The sequence below is a fragment of the Trichoplusia ni genome, unplaced genomic scaffold (assembly GCF_003590095.1).
Source record: "Trichoplusia ni isolate ovarian cell line Hi5 unplaced genomic scaffold, tn1 tig00002166, whole genome shotgun sequence".
NCBI lineage: Eukaryota > Metazoa > Arthropoda > Insecta > Lepidoptera > Noctuidae > Trichoplusia > Trichoplusia ni.
Window position 1 is genome coordinate 11,259 of NW_020800211.1, and position 20,033 is coordinate 31,291.

The 20,033-nt window shown below is 39.0% G+C and overlaps 1 protein-coding gene across 1 annotated transcript; it reads right to left on the reverse strand.

The window, feature by feature from the left end:
• Window positions 1-1,016: 1,016 nt before the first annotated feature.
• LOC113507467 lies at window positions 1,017-16,493 on the reverse strand. Its single transcript, XM_026890318.1, has 13 exons — window positions 15,949-16,493; window positions 15,538-15,632; window positions 15,307-15,418; window positions 14,437-14,495; window positions 14,175-14,285; window positions 13,602-13,740; window positions 12,266-12,482; window positions 11,632-11,765; window positions 5,550-5,744; window positions 4,858-5,020; window positions 4,245-4,483; window positions 3,828-3,952; window positions 1,017-1,105 (listed from the first exon to the last, which is right to left on the reverse strand). The coding sequence occupies exons 1-7, from the start codon at window positions 16,026-16,028 to the stop codon at window positions 12,473-12,475; spliced, it is 606 nt and encodes a 201-aa protein (XP_026746119.1). The 5' UTR covers window positions 16,029-16,493; the 3' UTR covers window positions 1,017-1,105; window positions 3,828-3,952; window positions 4,245-4,483; window positions 4,858-5,020; window positions 5,550-5,744; window positions 11,632-11,765; window positions 12,266-12,472.
• Between the last annotated feature and the right edge of the window lie 3,540 nt (window positions 16,494-20,033).

Consider the following 20,033-nt stretch of genomic DNA (forward strand, 5'->3'; position numbering starts at 1 on the left):
AAGGGCTGTAACTTTTTTACCAGCTCCTACAATTGGTCTAACTTTCTCAATGAAATAATTATTAAATGTGCTAGCTATTTCTATAGGATTAGTAATACTTATATTTTCTATTTTAACTTTTTCTATGGGTTCTTTTGGTAAATTGGGCCGTTGGTTATTTATCAATTGCCATTTTCTGATGTTTTAATTTTGTGATTATATTGTGCACGCTTTGTTAGAAATATATTTCTTTTTAGTAATTAGGAATACTTTATATAGTTTTGTTTGTTCGTTTTTGTTGAATTTTGTCTAATTTCCATAACATTAATCTTTTTTTTCTACAACAGATTTTTATACCGCGTGATATCCACTTACATAGACTTTCATCCTTAAAGTTCATTTTTTCGGAAAACATAGGTCATAGAACAATTTAACGTTATCTATAAAATATTTATATGCAATATCAGTGTCATTAGTAGTATATATTTCAGAGAAAATAAAATCATTCAAGCACGTTTTGAATTTATCTATGTTTTCTTTACAGTAGTCTCGTACCGTTTTATACCAGTATTTCAATTTAAAAAGCTTTCTTATCGGTAGTTTTATTAATTGGGCTATCTGGTCGGATAAACCCAATTCCAACACTTCAGTCTTAAATAAAAATATGTATTATTACTGCTTTACAAAGTAGATAATAAATGTTGTGTTCATGCGGATTTCATTGAGCCTTTAAGCAAAATAAATATCTTTTTTTGTGATCTGGTGAAAGTGAAAATTGATCTCAACATATGTAGATTAGAAATGAGCTAGATCGAAGACGTTAGTACATATTCAAACTTGGCATCAAATTGAATTTGATGGCTTCAAAAAACGCCACAAACATAGTTTTTGGAAGAGGCTACCTGTCTCAGCAAAGATAGCATTAGAAGACAATACTTACACTTGGCGTAGTGGTCTAGATGAAGTAGAAGGAGTGCGGCTGCAGCTCGAGCTGCGCCATCTTGGCCAGCAGGCGGTGCAGGCGGTGCAGGCGGCGCTGGGCGGCCGCGCTGCTGGCTGCGCCCCCGCCCGCGCCCGGCCGCAACTCGCGGCAGACCGACAGGCGCTGCGACACGTGCCGGGGCATCTAGGGAACACATGAGCCTTCAGACGACTTTTCAGAGGACACCGAATTTTCCGTATTATAATCCACTGCTCGGAAAGGGAGGCCCTTTCCTTTATATCACTGACCAATTATTTTTCAGAATTACAATGTACAGGGTGTGGCGTAAATAGTTAATTAACTGTAACACATAATTTTTTTTACCCATTTTTACTCAAAGGTTTCAGAAAAAAAATGCTTTTTACCTTTTTTTTATAAAATTGGTACCCTTTATTTCAAATTTTGCTGCAGTTTCTACAAAAAACGTATTTTTTTTTATTCTGTTTTCTGTTTGTTACAGCTGAATACATGACCTATCTTAAAAAAATATTTATTTTTATGTAAACTGGAAGCTTTTCATGAAAAAACGGTTTTTTTTTCTATTTTGGACCCAAATTTTTTAATGATCATGGATATTCAGATGCAGTTTTTGTGAAGAAATTGTACTGTACTGTCAGTGCCCATGAATTTTAAAATATGCCTACTTAATACCGATTTCAAAATGGTATTACATTAATGGATCCTATCGTAAAAAAAAAAAAATGGCTATTTCAATAAAAAGTAACAACATTAAAAATAAAAACACAATGTACAAAGTCATCATAATTTATTAATAATCTTTGACACGATTATAATAATAATAATTTTACACAAAATGTTCGAAATGTCCCCCATTTCCAGCTATGCACGCTCTGCATCGTCGAATAAACGACCGTTTAACACATGGAGCAAATCCATTATTTTGGATTTTCCTAGATGCTATTTGGATTCTAGTCCTCAGTTGGTCGAAACTCGTAACTTGCTCCTTGTACACTTTTTCTTTTAGACAACCCCTATAAAAGAAATCAAGGGGATTAAGGTCTGGTGAGCGCGGTGGCCACAATATTGGACCTAAGCGCTCTATCCATCTATTTGGATATGTTGAATTAAGGTGCTCTCGAACACTAAGAGCATAGTGAGCGGGACAGCCGTCGTTCTGCAGCCACATGTGTACTCGAATTTCTGGATCGACATTCTCCAGAAGTAAGGGTAAGTCATTCCGCAAAAAACTTAAATACCTTTCACCGTTTAAAGTATCCGGCAGCTCATGTGGACCGACTATTTGTCCATTAATGATTCCGGTCCAAAGGTTTACTTTAAATTGATATTGCGACCTATCTTGTCGTATGTTATGTGGGTTTTCTAGCTGCCAGCTATGTAAATTGTTAAGGTATCCATCTTTTTTGCAGGATGATTCGTCGCTCCATAATATTTTATTAAAAAATTGTGGGTCTTCTCTTATTCTGCGCAGCATTTCCCTACAAAATCTTACTCGTAGAGGATAATCCCTTGGTTGCAGCGACTGTACTCTTTGGTAATAGTACGGGTACAGTTCATGCCTTTTCAGAATTCGGTGTACAGATCTTGTAGAAATGCCGGTTCTGCGAGATAAGTCACGGACCGATAATGTTGAATCTCGAGTGACTAAATTCAATACCTCATCGTCGTTTTGTACCCGAGGTCGTCTTTCACTTGCACCGCCTACGCCCGTGCCAGGTATCCTCCCCTCGGTGCATGCGTTATGGATATCTCTCTCGATAAAGTCGCGCTGCTTCTCTACCCACGCCTCTGCATTCACCGTAAATAAAATGCATGTCAGCATATTTGCGCGGAGTATACTGAGACATTTCGTATCCGTCACTGCACTGTAACTTTGTCCGAATCGTTGAGCAAGCTCAAGTCCAGAAAACGTAGCCAATATCGTAGAGATCACAAAAACAACAAGTCCAATCAGTAAACAAAACAGAATCCAAGGAAATAGCAATGAGAAACGGCAGAGTTAACACAGATAGAACGAACACGATACGCACACCAAGCACGGGATCGTACTAAATCATGTCGAGATTTTTGGAGATTCTAACGTTAGTAATGAAAGGGATAGCAATAATAAACCATATTCTTTCCTTATCACTCTTGTGGTGTACCCCTGTAGTGCCGGTGGGAATGTGGGGCGCAGAGGTACAGAGAGGTATAGAGGTAGAGCTCGGGCGCAACAATGAGTTATTTTCTAAGAAGTCGGGGTACTAGTTGAGCTTTTTTTACCTGGGACATGTTTGCGCTTACAAAACAGATTTTAAAAGTTTAATTTTAATAGGATTTAATACAATTTGCATTAATATTGACGTTACAAAAAATACATGGTATTTAATTGAAAATCCTCTTTATTACTAATAACTTTTTTTAATGATAGGATCCATTAATGTAATACCATTTTGAAATCGGTATTAAGTAGGCATATTTTAAAATTCATGAGCACTGACAGTACAGTACAATTTTTTCACAAAAACCGCATCTGAATGAATATCCATGATTATTAAAAAAATTGGGTCCAAAATAGAAAAAAAGCCGTTTTTTCATGAAAAGCTTCCAGTTTACATAAAAATCAATATTTTTTAAAGATAGGTCATGTATTCAGCTGTAAAAAACAGAAAACAGAATAAAAAAAATACGTTTTTTGGAGAAACTGCAGCAAAATTTGTAATAAAGGGTACCAATTTTATAAAAAAAGGTAAAAAGCATTTTTTTTTCTGAAACCTTTGGGTAAAAATGGGTAAAAAAATATGTGTTAATTAATACAGTACAGTTAATTAACTGGTACGTCGAATCCTTAGCTATGGACCACTATTTACGCCACTCTCTGTATAATATAATATAAAGGTTTACTCACATTGAACAACGGTGAGTGCAGTATTGGTAGCCACAGTGGTAATAATTTGTTCAGTACAGTAGAGTAGTACACTCCGGTAAAGATCCCAGAAGGCTCAAGCAATGAAGGTTCACCGCCCCTGTCAGCTGAAACAACAAATTCCATAAAATATCAATCCCAGACGTTTCTTAGACTACTTAGAATGTGTCTTAGATAGTAACCGATTCAAAAATATAGAGGTGAAGAGAAAATATGTACTATAATTAATAATTTTAGAGTTCTCTGGGAAATTTCTAAATGACTGGATTTATCAACAATAAAATTACAAGGAAACTAACTAGAAGCACAATTACACGTATTTGGCAGCACATATTTTAACTATTGGACCTTGTTCTGGTGATGTGAAAATAAATAAATGTAAAAGCCATTAATACCAACCACTTCAAATTGTACGGTGACCTGCAGGATCATAGATACCAGCTTGCACCAGAAGTCCTGCAGGATGCAGACAGTCGTATTGTGGGGCTCACTGCAGGGTGGGAACGCTGCCTACCAACTCCTCGAGGTTCTTACAGGTCCTACAGGATCCACACCTGGCACAGCACGAAGGCGTGAAGGAGAGCGTTCATGCGAGACGTCGCCGGTTTTGAATGTTCTACGTATGATGATATTATCGTCTGCGGAAGGATGGACCAGTTAAAATATAAGAGGTAATATACTAAAGGGGTGTTGATTAGGACTGGTTGGCGGTTGAGTTGACTTTACAGAGGCGTAAATGTCGATGTCGAAATTAAGATATTATTTGAAAGATTTTTACAAAGCAATTAGCTTAGGTGTGAATAAATTGAAAATTGTTATTTCTTTTTTTGGATGCACATATCAAAAACACTATCTCATTCAAATGTATCAAAAGTCTTCCTTCATAGTAGTAGTTATTTTTACTCATTTTTTTAATTCTCCATAGCCCCTGGCCTTAACTTTTTTCATTTGTCCGACGTCAACGCTGTCGAACGCTTGTAAGTCATTCATCGCATAGCTATTATGAGGCTACCTGTACATAGACGGTGATGTGGCATGTCGCATCCTGCGGTACTGGCTGGTGCAGCTGCGGCTGCACGCTGTGCGCGGCCTGCGTGCGGCTGTTGCACAGCGTGCCCATCACCAGCCACGAGATCAAGCGCACGCGGGTCACGCACTCACACACCTCGCGAGATCTAGGAGAGCCGTTGTTACGTTATATGACATGAGTCAAGTGTAGGGACTTGTTATATGGAAAGAGATTTCATAATGTACATAGATAGGACGTTTGCAAAGTGTAGGAACTTGTAGTGGTGAGGAAAGAGATTGTATGATGTAGATATGTATGTATGTATGTATGCATAAAAGAACATAGCAGAATACAGTCAAACACAGTCAATATATGGACCATGGAACACTGAAATTTGACAACAGTGAGGCAGTGAGCATCATATAACTCAACTTTTCAAACTTTTCAACTTTTGAAAGGATCATGATCATTTTGCTCTAGATGCTCAGATGACGAAAATAAATTTAGACTGGAAATTAATGTAATCTGTAAAAAAATTTTAAACAACTCAAGTTTTACGCCTCCTCTCTCGTCCCAAAACCATAAATTAATAAGAATTAACTCTAATCATACACCATAATGATAATATTGTCAGTCTAGAGAAAGGTGTTATATACAGTTGAGAAAACAAATGATATGATTTGAAGACTACTTACCCCGGTAGCGAGGCACTGAGCCAAGGCGTCGTGTGTCGGGCGGGAGGGGCGCGGTCAGTCCGCCCGCGGCTGTGCTCCAGAGCCAGTTCCATCGCCACGTACTGCGCTATGCCGCCCTTCACTATGGCGCCCACCCAGAGTGTCTTTGTTCAGGCAGATCAAGTTGTGGTTCACGATTGATTTCGATACAGAACCCTGGGGATAATGTTATTGTTAGCGACGATGACAACTACGTACACCTAAATTAAGTATGTTATAGTTTTTGCTTGATTAACGTTTCAAGTTTCTTAAAGTTAATGAGTTTGTTTACGTTTGCAATCAGTTATAGGTGTACGTAGGTATATATTGAAACATAGTTTATGTTATATTAAGGTTTGTTTGCAAATGTTTAGGACTATATGATGTGTGCTAGGGACTTAGACTATGGTTAAGAACTAAGATTTAGTTACCTAAGTGTTGTCCATATACTATTTAACCCGGAAAAACCTAGAAATAGGTTTTATTTAGAAACAATTATTGATAGGAGTTGTTTCATAAGTACCCGCAATTATTTAGAATTTGTTGTAACTAACTCTCGGTAGGTGGCGACGCACGTAGATTTGTTTTAAAAGTACCTACATAAAATTCACTTTTTAGTTACCGATTCTGTCACAGGGGGCAGCACCATGTTGTTGTCATGATTAAGGTGCGGGTTTTTGCAATTATCTTTATTTTAAGACATTATTTTATGTAAATAAAGGTATAAGGATAGGGTTAAATAGGGTAAAAAGGTCTAGAACATTTGTAAGGGACGCCTAACTGCCGGGATAAGCCTCTGGAAGGGTTTCTTGCCGGCCAGCGCGGGAACGCGGCACACCATGATTGGCTGGCGCCAAATACGCGCCCCCGTGATTGGTCGGCAGTCACTATAAATAGAGGGCCCTCCCGGCGGTTAGGCATTCCACATCCAGTGAGCATCCGGAAAGTGTAGAAGTCTTAATATCAAATTATGTTATCTGTTAACTTTCATTTGTGTTGTTATCTGTGACAGCTTAGTGGTACAAGTTTTTTCAAATAAAAGATTATCTATGGTTCAGCACTACAATCAAGTTGTTTCAATTAGAGGTTATGGGCCCAGAAAAATTGTAAAAAAGTAGATTTTAACAAGAATTTCGTGACGATACGAGTGTTAAAAGACTTTTTACGATAAGCGTTTTCACTGTGTTAATGATTGGTGGGCCATTCGTGAAATAAAAAGTTATTTTATTCTGAATTACAATGGCGGCAAACTACTTGGTAAATGTACCCAAGTTACGTGGACGAGAAAACTACAGTGAGTGGTGTTTCGCTGCAGAGAATTTCCTAATACTTGAAGGCATGAAACTATGTATAAAGCCAGAAGAAGGAGTAACCGTAGGAGCTGCAGACGATGAAAAAACGCGGGCTAAATTGATCATGACGATCGACCCGGCCTTATACGTTCATGTGAAAAGTGTAAGAACGGCGAAAGAACTCTGGGATAAACTACAACAGTTGTTCGATGACAACGGTTTTTCAAGAAGGATACATTTGTTACGGAATCTAATTTCGATAAGACTGGAAAATTGCAGTTCAATGACGTCCTACGTGACACAAATTATTGATACAGCTCAGAAATTAAGTGGCACGGGTTTTGAAATAAACGACCAGTGGACAGGTTCATTGTTATTAGCAGGATTGCCTGATCGGTTTTCACCGATGATCATGGCTATTGAACATTCAGGCATTAGCATCACAGCCGATTCTATCAAGTCAAAATTGTTAGACATGGAATCATCAACAGAAGAACACGATGAAATTGGCGGCGCATTTGCAGCTCGTTCGAAGTTCATTGGCGGGAAGAAAAATAAAATGGCGCCAAGAAAAAATGTTAATGTTGGTAGCACTGCCGATCCGTCAAAGACAAACGTCAAAACAGTAACATGTTACCGATGTAAACAGAAAGGCCATTATCGTAACCAATGTACAAATAACGAAAATATCAATACGAATTGCAAAGAAAAACCCCGTATGCATTCTAATGCGTTTAGCGCAGTGTTCCTGAGCGGTAATTTTAACAAAAATTCATGGTACATAGACTCGGGAGCTAGTGTTCATCTCACGGCAAATGAAAGTTGGCTAATGAATGCGTCTTACGAACAGCAGAAGGAAATTATCGTTGCGAACAGTGAAAAGTTGTCAGTTTTGTGTTCTGGCGATGTTAAGATTACGACTACAACTTTTGATATTGACTACGACATAATGGTGGAAGATGTTTATTGCGTCCCAAGTTTGGCAACTAACTTACTATCAGTCAGCCAACTCATAAGCAAAGGAAACAGAGTAACATTCTCTGATAGTAGTTGCTCAATTTATAACAAAAATAATGAGTTAGTAGCTACAGCATCATCAGAAAATGGAGTGTACAAAGTAAATTTGCTAAACCAGGAGCATTTAGCTGCATCAGTTGTGTCCGGTATAACATGGCATCGCAGATTAGGACACCTTAATAAAGATTACCTGAATCAGATGAAGACTGCAGTACAAGGTATGAATTTTGATGATAAAGTGGATGTTGGCAAATCTTCATGTGCCACATGTTGTGAAGGAAAACAGTGCCGTTTACCCTTCAAGAGTGCCAGCCAGAGAAGTAGTAACCTACTAGATATTGTTCACACAGATATCTGTGGACCCATGGAACATGTATCCATAGGTGGATCAAGATACTTCTTGTTGTTTGTCGATGATTGTAGTCGAATGGTGTTTGTTTATTTTCTGAAACACAAGAATGAGGCTCTGAAGCGGTTCAAGGAATTCAAAGCCCAAGTGGAAAATCAAACTAAGAAGACAATCAAAGTATTAAGAAGTGACAATGGGCTAGAGTACTGTAATAAAGAGTTTGACAACTACTTAAAAGGAGCTGGTGTGATACATCAAAAGACTAACCCCTACACTCCACAGCAGAATGGTTTGTGCGAAAGGTTCAATCGAACGATTGTGGAAAAGGCAAGATGCCTACTCTTTGATGCCAACCTAGGAAAAGAATTCTGGGCTGAGGCCACCAGCACTGCAGTGTATCTACAGAATCGAAGCGTGGCTTCAGCATTGGGGAATATTACACCATATGAGATATGGACTGGCTGTAAACCCGATATAAGTCACATCAGAATCTTCGGTAGTACTGCAATGGTCCATGTAGCTAAAGAGAAGCGCAAAAAGTGGGACAAGAAATCACAAAAATGTATTCTCATTGGGTTTCCAGATGACATAAAGGGATACCGTCTATACAATCCAGAAACTAAGACAATATTGACTAGTAGAGATGTGATCATAGTTGAGCAGGAATCAAAATCTGAATGTCAGATAGAAGTTTCATCACAGAGTTTTGATTCAGTGGGGGAAGAAGAAGTTAAGATGGATGAAGCAAACTTGGAATCTGACGGCACAAGTAGCTCGGAGGACACATTTCTGGATGTGAATGATGAGACATATCAACCTAGTGAATCTGAACCTGAAGATGTGCCAGAGATCAGATCTCAAAGACCTACACGAGTGAGGAAACAACCAGACAGGTTTTATATTTCAAATTTTTGTGCTGGAGAGAATACTTATGATGATGTGACTGGTTTGTCTCTTCAAGACGCTCTAGCTGGATCTGAAAAAGAACAATGGAGAATGGCAATGGCTGAAGAGTTAGAGAGTTTCAAAGAAAATGAAGCTTGGGAGTTGAGTAATCCTCCTCAAGATGGCAGAGTTGTACAGTGTAAGTGGGTGCTGCGTAAAAAATACGACAGTGACAATAGTGTTCGGTTTCGTGCACGTTTAGTGGCAAAAGGTTTTTCGCAAGTGCAAGGTGTGGACTATACAGACACTTTTTCCCCTGTAGTAAGACATACTACATTGCGGCTTTTGTTTGCTCTATCTGTTCAACTTAATCTTGATATAATCACACATCTTGATGTGACAACTGCTTTCTTGTATGGAACTCTCGAAGAAGATATTTATATACAAATACCTGAAGGATTTTCTGAGAGAGTACAAAAAGGTCAAGTTCTAAAATTAAAAAAATCTATGTATGGTTTAAAACAGTCTTCGAGAGTGTGGTACAAGAGGGTAGAGGAATGTTTGTTAAAAATTGGCTATGTTAAGTCTAAGATAGAACCATGTATGTTTTTGAAAACAAAGGATAAGTTGAAAACTATTGTTACCCTTTATGTAGACGATTTTTTTATTTTTTCTAATGATAGCAAAGAAACCAAGCACTTAAAGAATGTTTTATCTAATAATTTCAAAATTAAAGATTTGGGCGAAATTAAGAAGTGTCTTGGAGTAAATGTCAAAATAAATAAATCTGAGAAAACAATATCAATAAGTCAAGAAGATTATATTGATCAGCTGTTACTTAAATTTAATATGAATCTATGTAAACCTATTGATACTCCCATGGAGACTAAGTTGCATGTGTCTAAAGATAAGAATAATGTAGATGAAGTGTTTCCTTATCAGCAAATGATAGGTTCCTTAATGTATTTGGCAGTTCTTACCAGACCTGATATAGCGTTTTCAGTGGGCTTCTTGAGTCAATTTAATAATTCCTATACCAAACAGCATTGCTCATATGTCAAACGCATATTGCGATATTTAAAAAAAACCAAACATCATGGCTTAAAATTTTCTGCCGATGGGAACGCGGTCATTGAAGGGTTTGTGGATGCTGATTGGGGTGGGAACACCATTGACAGGAGGTCCTACACAGGTTTCTGTTTCACTTTGTCAGGTTGCGTAATTCATGGGAGACAAAGAAACAGAAGACTGTGGCTCTGTCCAGCAGTGAAGCAGAATATATGGCTTTGACTGAAGCCTGTAAAGAATCCCTGTATCTAAGAAACTTACAGTTTGAAGTCACTAACAAAAAATACACTATTAAGTTATATAATGATAACCAGAGTGCTTTAAAGTTAACTGTTAATCCAATTTTCCATAAAAGAACCAAGCACATTGATATACGTTATCATTTTTGTAGAGACTGTGTAAGTAATAATATTGTAAATGTTAAATACTTACCATCAGCTGAGATGCCAGCTGACTTGCTTACAAAGAGCTTATGCTCTAATAAGCATTATTACTTACTTGATAAGTTAGGGGTTCAACATATTCTTTAATTTTTTTTTATTATATGTATTGTTACACGTTTTTTTTTATTAGCTTCACTTGTATGTTTGTAACCGACTTCTTTGGGCGCGGTTTTGACCCACTTTAAATTAAATGTTAACAGCATAACATTGTTAGATATAGTGGGGGTGTAGAAGTCTTAATATCAAATTATGTTATCTGTTAACTTTCATTTGTGTTGTTATCTGTGACAGCTTAGTGGTACAAGTTTTTTCAAATAAAAGATTATCTATGGTTCAGCACTACAATCAAGTTGTTTCAATTAGAGAAAGGAACCTTGGAAGACTAGGAAGCCTAGAAATACTGGGGAGAATAAAGAACTATGTAAGTACTGCACAATTATCTTTTACTGCGTTGAACCCCTGCTTCTTTGTATCCCGCCAGTGCTCGGTCCGAACCCATTGGACCAACGGACCAACCCACCAATAAATACAGTCCACTCGCTGGCTACAGTTATGGTTAGAAAATTTCTTCAAAGGGAATGATTAATATGTCGTGTTTTATTGTCAATGGTAAATTGATAAAGGAAAAAACGGTGATATTGTAGTACTGAAAAAAAGTTATGTGACTGTTAGTGTGTTTCGAACAAGATAATTCGATTCAAAGTCGACTTTTTACAAGGTAGAAGATTTGTATACATTTTGGAGATGTAATCTTTTCCGATAGTTTAGTAAGATGAACAGATGAGGTCGACTAAAGTGGTGACAGAATAGTGGCCAAGGCAAGGCAAAAGAAGTGACGGTCTTCCTGGAGCAAGATGGGTCGATGATATAATTAAGGTCTTGCGTCGAGTCTGTACGAGGCTGGCACAAGACTATAGAAATTGGCACGAGAAAGGGGGGCCTTTGCCCAGCAGTGTGAGGACAAATGCTGTGGATAATGATGATGATGATAGATTGGTAGTGCAGCTGACCTTGATCTTGTTGAGCAGATGCGGGTCGTACAGCAGGTCGATCATGTCGGGCAGGTGCGGGCGCATGCAGTCCACGGCGCCGGCCGCCAGCTCGCCGCACAGCGTGGCCGGCAGCACCAGCCGGCAGCCGTGACCTATACCAGGTAAAAGGGGAACGAAACGGACACACTATTGGTGTCAATCCGATTAGAAGGATAAAGAAAATTGGTAATTCATGAAAGTCATGATATTTCCAATTTTCTATGAACAACTTAACGTTAAACTGACTCGTGACTAACTGAGTACCATTGGCTGAAACTCTACTTGAATACATTACAGTACGACACCACAACTAAATGAAATAAATTTTGAACGAATGAAAACTGTGGTCTGTGGAAAATTTCGAAATCCCAGAAAAAAACCCCAAGATAGGCCCAGCGCCTTCGGTTACATTCGCAACTACTCTGACCCTCCCGATAAATACAGTGAATTATCCTTTGTTAAATAAATAATTCAAAATCCGCCTCATAAAAGTAACGATAATTATGTTGGAAAGTACGTTTTCAAATAATCATTTTCCTCAATCTTCAGCTCATGAATTTCAAGAACTGAAACTCCCATACAAAAACAACATCAAATAAAAACACTGACTCACCTCGCAGCACGAACTGTATAAGTATAAACAGGTTATCATCTGGGATGGTGGTCTTGGTCCTCAAAGCCTGCACCAGCTTGTAGACCAGCACCCGGCAGACCATCAACTTGTCCCGGTCCCGGGTGCACACCAGGCTCATCTCGGATATCATGGATAGCTTCAGCATGAAGATCTGAGCTCCGTATTGGATGATCTTGGATATTGGCTTTAGGATGCTCTGGTGAAGAAGGGGAATTGTGATATTTCAACTTAATTTAGTGATGCCTATAAAACGATGACCTGCGCAGTATTAGTGACTAGCAAGCCGTACTGAGCACAAAGACTAAGCAAAAGTTGACCATTGCTATTCATGTTGCCAACACCGTGTCTACCCAAAACTCCTGGCATTGAAATCGCCCAGCAAAAGGATCTGCTCTCTGGCGTTTATGCGGTCAAGGCAAAGGGACACTTCCTCGTAAAATTTGTCCTTGATATCATCAGATTTGTCGAACGTAGGCGCATAGACACTGATGACATTAAGGTAACTCTCTTCTTTCTCTTTAACTCGGTCTTTGAGCTACTAGATGAAGGCGCAGCGTGGTTACGCGGTCGGAAAATTCCCTTTGAAAAAATTTTCTATACGCCCTCCACAGTCGAACTAGGCCATCCACCTTGCCTTGCTGACAAGCCGAGTCCGCCAAATCACATTGCATATCTGCGTTGTGTTGCCTTCCTCACCGAGCCAGACTTTGTGTTGAGTAGGAGGGAACCACATGAAGAAAGGGTTTTGATTCATGAGGAAGGAATTCAGGAATAGGAGAGGTGGGATACCATAGCCACGGATAATCGGAATGTGGACTAAGGTAGCTCAGGGAAGGCGGGATCGCGTGCCCGTAACCCAAGTGCCCCCCTGCAGGTAAATACTTATCTCGTGTCATCTACCGTTCATCTTGAAAGAATTGGCCTATCCTTTATAACGACTAACCTAGGCTAGGGAGCATGATTGCTCCCGGATAAACCACTTCTAGATTATACAACAGACAATAACCTGGTGTCCTCTGTAAGAATATTTTCAGGAAGACATTGTTGGGATGGACTACCCTGTTGAAACCAAACGCTTTTAGTATTTAAAGTAAATACTGTTACGGTATAGTAATTATTGAAAAGTAAGTTAAAAGTTATAAACCGAATTGGAAATTATGATAAGAAACTCAAATCAAAATTGCAAAAAGAATACAGCTTCCGCCATTAAGAATTTTTTAACATGGAGAACAAAGAAATTCCGAAAATTATAAACCAAGTTGAGATGATTATATGAATTTCAACTCTATTGCGTGGTGCGTAAGTTTTATATTACCTGCTGACGTTATGCAGCAAAGCTAGTAGCATGCCGGCAGCAGCAGCTAGTTCGCGATGAACAAATGTGGCTAACACTATGATGCACAGTCTCAACTCCTCGTCACTGTATTGTTCGGCTGCCGTGCCGCATTTTGCACCTGTTAGAAGATACAATCAGATTAGATCCATAAATAGATATCCATATTTACATTATTGTCTTAAAGACAAATGTATTTGTATGCGGTCAATGTATCTTGACACCTCTTGAAAAAGCTACCCAATACATCTATGGTTGTCTCACACACCATTTCAATTATTTTCAACGCGTCAAGATACATTGGTCGTATGAAAAAAAAATCAGTATTTGATCGTTTTTTTTTTTACATAAAGAATTTAATCGTGGTATCGCGGGGGGCGTCACAAACATTCGAGAAAAATTCACACTGACACCCAGAGTCAGAACAAGCATTACTGAATCACAAAAATACTTGTACTATGCGGGGCTCGAACCCACGACACGTCGCGCATTGTGGGTTTGGCTTGGTGACCTCAAGCACTCGTTTATGCGTTCAGTCATGTAGTGAGTACCCACATCGGTAGCACAGTTGTGGGTCAGGCCCGCGCGGGGCGGGCTGGGCGTGAGCCGCTCGTCTGCCTGCGCGGGACTTGCGCTCCCACCACGCAACGCTACAGCCTCTACACTCTACACAAACATACAATATTATAATAATCCTATACAAAACGATGTTAATCATATTATAGCAATAGGATACAAATGTTATAAGATATTAATATCAAACTTAACTTTTTGCTGTTCAAAACACTTGAGATATTATTATAGTATAAGTACATACCGACAGCGTGTGGTGGTGAACCAGCCTGCGCTACTTGCCGACCTAGACGACTGGGTGACCTGTGAAAGCAGTACTGTCACCAAATATTCTAATTTGAACTATACGCAACGCAATAAAGTTGATTTTAGCATTTTTTATAACTTAGATGCATCGTAATTTAGACTGTTTTCGATTGTATAAGTCAAGTTTTTTTTTCACTCATCACTGCAACTCCTGTAAGCCAGGATATACAAAGAAATCAACGAAAACCACCGAAACACTTAAGTTCGCGATCGGTGTGTCCCAGGGGAACAGTAGGTTTAGCTATCAGGCATCACGGATATAAATTACAATTTAATGGGTCCTATAATTTAGGAGCTGTTATTTTGATTCCAATAATAGGTATGGCAAAAACGCCTGAAAGCACGGAAATTTGCTCTAGTTGCAACAAGGTCCTCATAGTAAACAACACCGGATGTCGGCTACAAACTATCTAATAAGATGTCAAGTGCGTCCTGCCATAGACCACACTCCCACAGAATATGGTGTGCAGTTTGCTCATATTCACTGTTTGCTGTTGAACACTGACATAATGGTGAAAGGACAACTTTAAATGAAAATAATTTGCTTTTAAAGTTACCATGACCTCTAAGAAACTGGGCTACACAATGATCAATCTCTATCCAAGTCCTCTCCAGCCGCTCATGAACGGACGGAAAAAACTGGTAGAGGTGACGGCCCTTAATAGACGTTTCCCATCTAAGCTGCCATTTTACCATCAGTTCCTCGGAGACGTCTGTTAGCGGTTTAAATAATCTGTCGATCTTTCTACGGTCACGATAAAAAAAAAAAACTATTTTTTCAAAAATAATAAGTCAAGTATGTAATGACCTGCTCTCAGCGGAACTCTTCTTCTTTAATTCATGGGGTCTACTGGTGGGGATGGGAGTGGGAGTGGCGTCCCCATCCGAGCGAGAGGAGTCCGTCTTGTCCGTTGAATCATCTGTTTACACATTAACCATGAGTAAATTGCACAAAAATATGAAAAAAAAAGTCTATAACTTAGTAGTTTCTAACTTTTAGTAGCGAAGTTTCAATTTTCTTACACACAGTTGCACCTACCGGGTGGTAGACTCAGTGCCTCCCTGACGCGGTTCACAAGAGCGTTGAACACTGGGTACTGTTCCTTGTTGGGCTTCGGACCGATAGGTAACAATCTAGACACAAAGTACAAACATTTAAACGGTGGTGACAAAAAATAAAATTTATTTCAACTAATGATAATGCTGCATTTAAAATATTTTTTGTAGCTGAGTGTTTTTTTTTTTTAATTGGGAATCACTCAATAAGAATTTGTTTATCAAACAAAATTATCATGAGTTTATCAAAATTTGATACAAAAGACCACAAATTCCATTTGATTCTGTGAAGTTCCTTGATCTCAAGATTTTATACAAAAACTTTTTTCCATGTATCTCGTTAACACCTTGCCCAAAAGAGTATATTCCCCCTTCTATCATAAGAACCTCTTACCTCTCTGGCGGCGGGATGTGGAATGGCTGGTGTGAGTGCTGCGCCAGTACGGGTGGCGGTGTGGCCCGCGCCACCTCCATCTTGGACAGCGGGGACTCGGGGGAGGCGTACGCCTAGACCACGTTCTTGGCTATACGGACACGAGTGAGGAAAAACACGGTTTTATTAAGGGTATTTAAGATCAAAAAGTGTTTAAGAGTATTTCCATTTTTCTTCTTCTATATCTTCTTGTTTATGTTCGAAAATGTTGTTTTTAAATAATATACATTACGCATTTGAGGCATAAGAAGTTAGCAAGGTGACCAAAATTAAATCTGTACAATAATCGTACATGCAAAAAAATATCGTGGCAAAAAATTTTGGTTAACAGGCAGATCCTGTTATATACTATGCACGGCATGGTTATAATAAGTCAGAAATTTTTAGCACTAATTCAGTCATTTCTCTGAGCATACACAGTGTACAATACAGACCAAGGTAAAGAAACATAATATGATATAGTGGTAAAACTCACAAGGACTCTTGATATGATGTTGAGGTGGAGATCTCGCGTGCGGCCACTGCCCGAACTGATTGTCTCCGTTCGATGATGGCGCCGTGTTCGGAGATGTACTGCTACCCACTGCCAAAGTTTAAGCATACTTGTAGCATTTAGGCTAAGTATAATAATGAAGTGAAAGTCATAACTAATTTAGCCTCAAACACCCAAGTTAGATCTGTATAGAATGAATAGACCTGTCTGTTAGTCTCAATCTAGGCCTCTCCTGTTCTTTAATTACATGTTTTTCCTATTCTCAGTCTATTCCCCCATTTTAGGCCTCTCCTATTCCCTTGTAACATGCCTCTATTATTCTCCTACTATAGCTATTAGCATCTTCTATCCTCTCATTATATGGCTCTCATATTTCCCGACTACAGGCTTCTCTTTAGTAAAAGATTATTTATTCGTATCGGCACACAATGCAAAACCAAGTTTCAAAACATTTCGAAGTCCAGTTATCCTGCGATTCAAAGTAATAACGGCAGTATGCATGCTCATAGACATCGACAAAATATGGACAAGTTGCAATTAATTACTTATCTCTCATTCCTAACAAAGTTACAAGTCTTCTGTAACTCTGGAACCAGGCTACAGTAAAATAACAAGGTACCATACCGATAATCCGCTCCTGCTTGCCTAGTACCTTCGCACGCGACGATGCCTGCTGAAGTATCTGATCCGGCCAGATCTGCACCGACTGACCGCTCATGGATGTTGATTTCCTAGTGCCACAAACAAACATGTTAGGTTGTAATTTAATTAAAAACACAATAGGACATTGAAATGAAACTACTCTTACGGATTTTATCGCGGTTTAATTTTAGATTTTAGTTCCCGACGTTTCGACACCTTTGCAGGTATCATGGTCACGGGCAGAATGAGATGGTGTTCGTCTTGACAGAAGATGTTGCTCGTTCTACCTTCATATTTTAATAAATTATTTTTGATCCGACCTACGCAATATGAGCTCACATATTTATTATTGGGTCCCAAGTAGGTGATATCTTCCAGCCATCTTCTCTATTGAAATTAGGATGTTTTTTAATCTCAATAGTCAATAGCCTGGCGAAACATCTTAGGTAGGAATTTGGATTCTTTAGCGAGGATCTGTGATTGATCAAATCTAATATAATGGCTGGAACCTTCAGCATGTTCGGCGACTGCAGACTTCGTTGAGCGGCGGTGTTTGACGTCAGCTATGTGTTCTTTAACTCAGGTGCCTATGCTTCGTTTAGTGTAGTTTGACCGATGTAAGAGAGGCCGCAGTCACAATCTAGTTTGTAGACTCCTGCATCTTGTAGAGGTATGTGACACTTGACGGATGGTAAGGACTGGCTGACTGACTCTTCTTGGGCGGCTTGAAGTATGTTTTAATTGAAGCTCGCTTCAGGATGTAACCAATCTTGTCAGTGACTCCTCGGACGTATGGTAGTACAGCAGGCAAACGATCAACTGTGGCTGGCTTCACTCGGTTTCTGTGACAGGGCCGTGGAACTTGGAGCTTGTTGTCTCGCAGTACTTGCTTGACTTGTTGAAGCTCAGCGGCAAGGTGTCTGTCACCACAGAGTCCGTGTGCTCTCTGAAACAAAGATATTTCCACGGTAGCTAACTGTTTAGGGTGGTGGTGAGATTCACCGGTTAAGCACCAGGGTCTTTTTGCGATACACGGTGTGACTTATGATCTGATCAGGATTTCGTTTAACTAATATGTCTAAGAAGGCAAGAGATTTATTATCCTCCAACTCCATAGTGAATTGAATTTTGTTATTGATGGAGTTGAGATGTTACAAAAATGCATTTACTTGACTAGATGGTAAAATTGTGAAAGTATCATTTACGTACCGTTTATAAAACCTGGCAGTGAAAGGAGCTGTTTTTAAGGCTGTCTCCTCGAAGTCTTCCATAAATATATCGGCGACTACAGGGGATACAGGCGAGCCCATCGTTACACCATCTACTTGTACATAGTAGGTAGCCAGTTGGAGGCAGTTTTCGAGAAGTTCTGCATATTCTAGAGGTAAGTTATTCTCTGCTAGCTTCTTGGAAACAATTTCAATACGATCCTTAACTGGTAGGCATGTAAACAAGGACTGTACATCGAAACTAACTATTACTTCATTGTCATGAAGATGTAGATATTTAATCTCATTGACAAAATGGTATGAATCCTTCGCAAATGCTGTCGTGTTGCCTCTGAGGGGTGAGAGTGTTTTTGCAACGTGTTGAGCCAATCTGTAGGTTGGTGTGTCGATTTGGCTTACAATAGGACGTAGCGGGGCGTTTGGTTTGTGTATCTTAGGCAACCCATACACTTTAGGTGGTTTTGCGCATGTAGGTATTAAGTAGGTAACATCTAGACTTAATGATTCGGAGTGTTTCTTAACCAAGGCGGTGGTAGTTGTTAAAACCTTTTTGGTAGGATCAGTTTTCACTGGTTTATATGTACTTGCGTCCGACAATAAATCTTCTATTTTAGCATTGTAGTCCGATGTATCCATGATAACCGTAGCGTTTCCCTTATCTGCACGGAGTATAGTTACATCTTGTCTCTTCTTGAGGTTCTTTAAAGCAAGATGTTGGGCTTTAGCGAGGTTTGGTTTGAGAACTACCCTGTGACGTAAAACAGATGATATATCTTGGCGTATCGCCTCCAAATCTTCCCTCCTCACGTTATTGTTGAACAGGCAAGTCTCAACATTGCAAATAATGTCCTCGTACGGTATTCTACGCCGTGTTATAGCAAAATTTAAACTTTTTTGTAGTACTTGCACGGTCGGTGGATCTAATGTTTGTTTTGACAGATTTATAATTGCGCGTGATTGGTTGAGGTTTGACGGGCGCGTTCCGTTTTTGTTTGTTGTTTTGTTTGACGCGTTCGATTTTGATTGTAATTTTTCATATTTATTTATTAACCTTTGTTTGCTTTCGAGGTATTTGGTGTTTTCGCGCTTATCTATTTTTTTAGAAGCATGTATTAAAATCTGTTATGTAGTAAAAAGTTGATAAAACTGTTTTCAAATCATTAGTCACGATGTCAACGGTTTTGTTTAAATTTTGTAGGTCGGACCGAGTTCCGTGAATTTTTAGGACGAGTAACTTTTTGCTCAAGGCCAAACCCAAGCGCAACGCTGCAAGACATCAAGACACAGTGAGCCATACTGCGTAGGTCGGACCACAAATTATTAATTAAAATATGAAGGTAGAACGACCAACGTCTTTTGTTAAGACGAACACCATCTCAGTCTGGCCTTGACCATGATACCTGCAAAGGTGTCGAAACGTCGAGAGCTAAAATCTTAAATTAAACCGCGATAAAATCCGTAAAAGTAGTTTCATTCCAAAGTCTAACATTCGCGTGGACCTAAGAAACCACAACATAATAGAAACTTGTTGTCGATTCATTAATCAGCAAATTTCGGAGTTAATACAAGCCTTTCAAGTTCACTTTTTGACATAAAAATCCAGATTGTGTCATAATCCAAAACTAGAGTTCATAAATCTTCACCAGAAGTACGCATGAAAATTTCAGCTATCCTCTGATTTT

Bases quoted from the DNA above. Each gene is read 5' to 3' on its own strand.
- LOC113507467 (XM_026890318.1), bottom strand. From the start codon at position 16,028: ATGGAGGTGGCGCGGGCCACACCGCCACCCGTACTGGCGCAGCACTCA. The intron at 15,633-15,948 runs GTAAGAGGTTCT...CTTTGTGTCTAG, and splicing joins CACATCCCGCCGCCAGAGAG to ATTGTTACCTATCGGTCCGA. The intron at 14,286-14,436 runs GTATGTACTTAT...ATGTTTGTGTAG, and splicing joins TTCACCACCACACGCTGTCG to AGTGTAGAGGCTGTAGCGTT.